General features: G+C 41.3%; 1 protein-coding gene across 1 annotated transcript; it reads right to left on the bottom strand.

The window, feature by feature from the left end:
- LOC146739223 (uncharacterized) lies at nt 1-4,497 on the bottom strand. The gene has a single exon (XM_085502644.1). It carries the CDS (start codon nt 4,495-4,497, stop codon nt 1-3), a length of 4,497 nt encoding a protein of 1,498 aa, XP_085358770.1.
- Between the last annotated feature and the right edge of the window lie 1,822 nt (nt 4,498-6,319).

Below are 6,319 nucleotides of genomic sequence, written 5' to 3'. Positions count from 1 at the left end.
TTAGTTATCGGTCTCTGCACCAGTGCTGCGACTTAAATAATCAGCACCAATATTATGAGACCCTTTTATAGCTACTATTCTATAATTATAAGGTTGTAGGGAAAGAGCCCAGCGCATTAATCTGCCATTCAATACTTTGGCACGGTTCAAATATATTAACGGTTGGTGATCTGTTTCAATCACAAATTCCCGTCCATGCAAGTATCTCTGAAATTTATGTATTCCCCACACAAGTGCAAGGCATTCCTTTTCAATGACTGAATAAGAGGTTTCCCTATCCAATAATTTTCTACTTGCATAGGCAATAGGAAATGCATGGTCACCTTTATTTTGCAATAAAACTGCTCCTAGTCCGCAGTTAGACGCGTCTGTGCGTATTATGAATGGTTCCGCAAAATTTGGTAAACTCAGCACAGGTTGTCTACTCAACATTTCCTTCAAATCATCAAAAGATTTTTGCTGTGGCTCACCCCAATTCACCTTTTTAGGCTGTCCCTTTCTTGTTAGATCACTCAGGGGGGCTGCTATAGTGGAAAAATTAGGTACGAATTTTTGGTAATACCCAGCCATACCCAGAAATGATCGGACTTGTTTTATTGTACATGGGCGTTTTGCCTGCAAGAGTGCTTCAACCTTTTCAGGTATCATTCGTAACAGCCCATGACCCACCTGATGACCTACAAACTCTAAGCTATTATATCCTATGAAACATTTACTTGGCTTTGCCGTCAACCCTGCGTTTTTTAAACGAGTTAGAACCTCTGCAAAAATAGTCATGTGCTCTACCCAAGTTTCTGTATAAATCAAGATATCATCAACCATGTTCACCACCTTTCCATCTAAGCCCTTGAGAACCACACGCATAATGCGACTAAACGAGGACGGACTATTTACAAGTCCAAAGGGCATGTAAATAAATTGGAAAAGGCCCAAAGGAGTCTGGAATGCGGTCTTTTCCTTGGCCTTTGGTGCCAGTGGTATTTGCCAGAACCCCTTTGCTAGGTCTAATTTGGTAAAATACTTGCCTTTAGCCAATTGGGCAAACATTTCCTCGGGATTTGGCATTGGTTCTGCATCGAAAATGGTAATCTTGTTCAACTTCCGAAAATCGATACAGAACCTAATTGCGTCATCCTTTTTCTTAATGAGTACGATTGGGGAGCAATATGGGGAGTTTGATTGTTCAATGACCCCCATTTTCAACATAGTTTGGATTTCATCCCTTACTGTCTTCTCCAAGGCATATGGCAGGGGATATGGACGTGATCTGATTGGCACATCGGAGGTCAAATGAATATTATGTTGCCCTACTCTACATTTACCAGGAATATCCGACAAAGTGTCAGCAAATTTCACAAGTAGCATGCTAACTACCTTCGCTTGTTCGTCGTCTAACCCTTCCCAGATGTGCACATCTTTAATGCTTTCCTTACCTGCAATAGTGATGGTTTCTACTAAGTCGGCAGTCTCTCGACTTGGATCGTCTGCCCACGAATCGTCCAACTCGTGACCATCGATTAATCCAACACCAACACACTCCAATACGCCCATATGTTTATTCACAGGCTCTTCCGATCTCAACTCGTATTTTTTTAACAGGTTAGCATGATAAAGCTTAATCTTACCTTTCCTTTCAATCCGATAGTCCATCTGACCCACTCTCTCCTTCACAATGTAAGGCCCTTGCCACTGCATTCTTAACTTGTCGTGTGCTGTAGGGAGCAGTAGTAGAACATGATCACCTACCTCAAATTGACGCTGTTTGGCCCTTTTGTCATAATGAAATTTGTATCGTGACTGGGCTTTAGATAACTCCATTCTAGCGAGTTTACACGTTTCTTCTAATCTGTCACGCAGATCCAACACATACTGGTAGGTTGGCTTCACCTCTCCAGAAGTAGACTCACCTGTCCACAATTCTCTCAGAATTGACATGGGACCTCTGACCGTTCTTCCATACAAGAGTTCGAATGGTGAAAAGCCAAGGCTCTCATTTCGTGCTTCCCTATAGGCAAATAATAATGGATCTACATACCGATCCCAGTCCTTTGGTCTTTCATCACACATTTTACGGAGCATTGTTTTCAAAGTTCCATTGAACCTTTCCACAAGTCCATTGCACGCTGGATGATAAGGAGTGGTAGTAATCCGCCTAATTGACAAAAGACGACTTACCTCCTTCATCAGGTCACCCACAAATTGGGTTCCAAGATCAGTCAATATCTGTTCAGGTACACCCAACCGACTGTAAATTCCAACTAAAGCTTCAGAGACAACCTCTGTTGTGATTCGTTTCAAAGGCACCGCCTCGGGATATCTTGTGGCGTAATCCATAAACGTCAAAATATATCTATTACCCTTATCTGTTACGGGATCAATAGGCCCGACCAAATCAATCGCAACCCGTTTGAAAGGTACGTCTATAAGAGGCGTTATCCCCAAGGGTACTTTACCAACCTTCCCTTTAGGAAACGTACGCTGACATACATCACAAGACTGACAATATCTTTGGATGTCGCCATGCATTGCAGGCCAATAGAATTGTGTTAAGATCTTGTCAACTGTTTTCTGGGTCCCAAGATGACCAGATAATAAACAATCATGCCCCAATCTCATTACTTCGTTGCGAAATTTTGTAGGCACTACAAGTTGTTTAACACGACTTCCCTGACCTAACTTAGGTGATTGATACAACCTGTAGATGAGACCTTTGCTCACCACAAATTTGGACTTGTTGCCTCTCCCTGAAATTTTCTCTTCGCCCGACTCCACCCACTTACGAACTTGAACTAAACTTGAATCTGTTCGCTGCGCTTCCCTGAGCACCTCAACAGTAACAGGGTGTGACTCAACCCCATCAGTTTCCTTAAACTCTTTTACTATAAGAGGACGGACAGGCTTACTCTGAGCCTTTATCTGTGCTCTAGTTTGTACAGCTTGGACCATTTCATGATCTCTTGTATCATTACTCTCTCGGTCAACTTTCAGACCTATTTCTACATGTGGCCAATCATGATCTGGGTCACCCGGCTCTCTTGCGCCTTCTATATTTCCAATAACCAAATCATAGATTGGCTGCTTCATGCACAGAGCTTCAACCCATCCTTTAAAATAAGGCGTGTTGACATACAACTTTGCCACAGGAGCACTGCGATACGAACCGTCCATTAACAAACAGGTTCGAACCTCTCCTGTAAACTGATTAGATTCTACTAAGCTGGTTCTAACGACCACACCACTACACCCAGAATCTCTTAACACCTTAATTTTATACTTACCAATGGTACCCTCTACCACAGGCATTTTCGAACTTGTAGTTTGTGACTTGGCATTAACACTAGACAAACTAAACAATGGTAAATCATGGCCACATTTCAGAGTTAACTTACCTGCTTTGGGCCTACAACACTTATTACCATCTGCATGAGTGACCACGCAGGTTGCTGAGATCTGCTTGCTCTCACCTTCAACCTCAACAGCTGCTGACTTCATTGCACGACTACGACAATCTGGTGCAATATGACCTACCTTATGGCATTTAAAACATGTCCGGGTCTCTTTTCGCCGTGAACCATTTTTACTATGATTCTGCTTACCTTTACCAGTTTGTTTCTGGCCAGGATCAAAAGAAGCATCAGTGTTGACATTAACATTACGAGGGGTTCTGTGGTTTCTAAACAGACGAGCTTCCCTATAACGATCGGCTAATTCAGCCATTTCATGACAATTCTTTGGCTTCCGCTCATGAAGGAATAAAGCCAAATCGGGACTACATGTGTTTATGAACTGTTCTCTTGTCACCAAATCCAAAATGTTTTCATACGTTTTGTCAAGGCCCGATAATTCCACCCATCTTGCCAAATAATTTCCTAACCTTACCATAAACTGAGCCGCCGTTTCCATGTTCCCAGGTGTTGCTTGCCTAAATTTGTATCTAAATCCCTCCTCATTCAAATCGTATAGTTTTAACGAGGCATCCTTGACTGCTTTATAGTCTGCTAAATCTTCTACAGGAAGACTAACATACACTGCAAGCGCTTTACCAGTCAAAAGTGCACCTAAACCTACGCCCCATACATCTTCTGACCAGTGTTGACTTTTAGCAAATACCTCGAATCGAACCAAAAACGCATCCATATCCTCGCCCTCCTTAAATTCTGACAGTTTAGGAAGTTTAGCACCCATCATATATGAATCCTGGGATTGGCCACCAGTTCCCTCTGCTCTCACGGTTATTTCTGTTTTTATTCTTTCTAATTCAAATTGCCTTTCCCTCTCTTTTTCTTCAAACTTTCTTTTTTCAGACCGTTCCTCTGCCTCTCTTTGTGCCTTTGCCTCTTCCCTCTCTGCCTTTCTTGCCTCCCTAGCATGTTGTTGATTCTCTTTAAATTCAATGATTAATCTACTTCTCTCTTCCTGAATAAATTTTGTTAGGGCAGGCCCCTCATAACCCAATTCTTCCCCAGTTTGCTTTAACTTTCCCACATCAATATCCATGTTATAAATTTAATCTAGTCGATTAATTGTAGCAAGGAATTGTTGATATGTCGCACTCAATCCAACAACAACTGATAGATTTGTTTCGATATAATTAATGGCTTTATAAATGTACTCAATGAATTCATAAATTTAACCAATTGATTTATAAACTTATGAATCCCTCTTCTGACACCAAAATGTCACAGGGTGCTAGTTGGGTTGAGCTAAGGTTTCAAATTGTCCCAAACAAATGACACCCATAACACCCCTGTGAACTGGGTCCTTTAATAATTCGAAACTTAGGACAGTTATATAATTTATATGCGACATAAACAACAAGTACACGCTACACGAGTAAGGTTTAAACAACGTACTTTATTCCACACACCTAAAAGATGGGCAGGAAATGCCTGACCCGTTACAAGGGGTAGTGGGGTACACGTTGTTTTGTTACACAAAAAATATAACACTAGAAATATAATTCAGTAATAATATTGTAATATTTCCACACGGGAAAAGGGTAGTGGATTACGTTATACTATTACGAGGAAATGCCTAAATCGATAATGTAAATAATTGTCTAACATAGAATCTTGCATGCATGCATAAAACTAAGAGACAAACATACATAACAAACAACGGACGCAAATAATATACTGGCGATCGGACACAGCCCTACCTACATACAGTTTCTTCAAACTAGATGAAAACGGGTCTTTGCGTGATAACGGTGTATTTTCCAGCGAGTCTCTGCTAACGGTGGCGACGACGGTAATTACAAAACGCAGTCAGAAGCACTGTAGTCGTAGAATACACGCTGCACACTCAGTCGAGCACGATACCAATCAATTACAGAGTTTATCTGTCCAATATTCGTAACTTGTAGAAGGAGAGTGGTCCGGGTGGATTCCCTTGCACCGCAGTACACCTCCGTAGCCAGTAACATAAATTAGAAGGCACATCCAGTTCAGAACCAAAATCGGGAATGTCATTCACTGGCGAGTTTCCCCACTCGTTAACTGCAGTAGGCCGGAATTGGCCAATAGAATTATCTTTATGATGCACATTCCGTAGATCACAATACATTAATTTGTATGACAATACACAGTGTATTGTTCTAACGTTACTTGCAAACGCGTGATTAGTAGACACGTAAAAAATGGTATACTGCCAACAACGGCGAACCGACGTCCTCCAGAATAGATCACAAACTCCCATGATGCAATATTATTCAATGGCTTACTGTGGTACCTACAAGATCGGACATCCACATTTGATCACATGAACGTTCGGATCGGGTTCTATCAAAGTCCGCTTCCCTAGTGCTGACTAAAAGAAACATCTTGCCACTCTATATTTAACAATTATCTATCGCCAAAAACAACATTGCCTATCTATCGCCGTAAGACAAACACAAAACGCCACCATCACGACATACAACATAAACATGATTTAATGTTTGACATTCGTGACACCCACCTAGTGTAGGCAACTGCACTAAATGCATCTTCTGATGCATCACAGAATATGACAAGTTCAGCTAACATATTATGTAACTTGGGCATTAGACATCTGGCTAAAGACACACCATCAAGGCTCACAATTTCAGTGAAGAATCTTCTCCATTCAGTTTTTTCTTCTTCACACAGGTCATCATCCCACCCAGTACCGCTCAGCCAAAGTTTCTGCATAAGAATTTTTCCTTTTATCAGAACTGCACCGGTGAATTCAATTGGGTCAAAAACTTTAGCCAGTTCACTTAACACCATTCGTTTTGTCAGTATATCATTTCCCTTGACTGAAATTGCCTCAACTTGATATTTCATCAGATCTGATTCTG

This window comes from Saccoglossus kowalevskii, chromosome 8 (assembly GCF_978046115.1).
Source record: "Saccoglossus kowalevskii chromosome 8, keSacKowa6.1, whole genome shotgun sequence".
NCBI lineage: Eukaryota > Metazoa > Hemichordata > Enteropneusta > Harrimaniidae > Saccoglossus > Saccoglossus kowalevskii.
This window is presented reverse-complemented; position numbering and strand designations above follow the sequence as displayed.

Coding starts and splice junctions, on each gene's coding strand:
- LOC146739223 (XM_085502644.1), bottom strand. CDS start 4,497: ATGGATATTGATGTGGGAAAGTTAAAGCAAACTGGGGAAGAATTGGGT.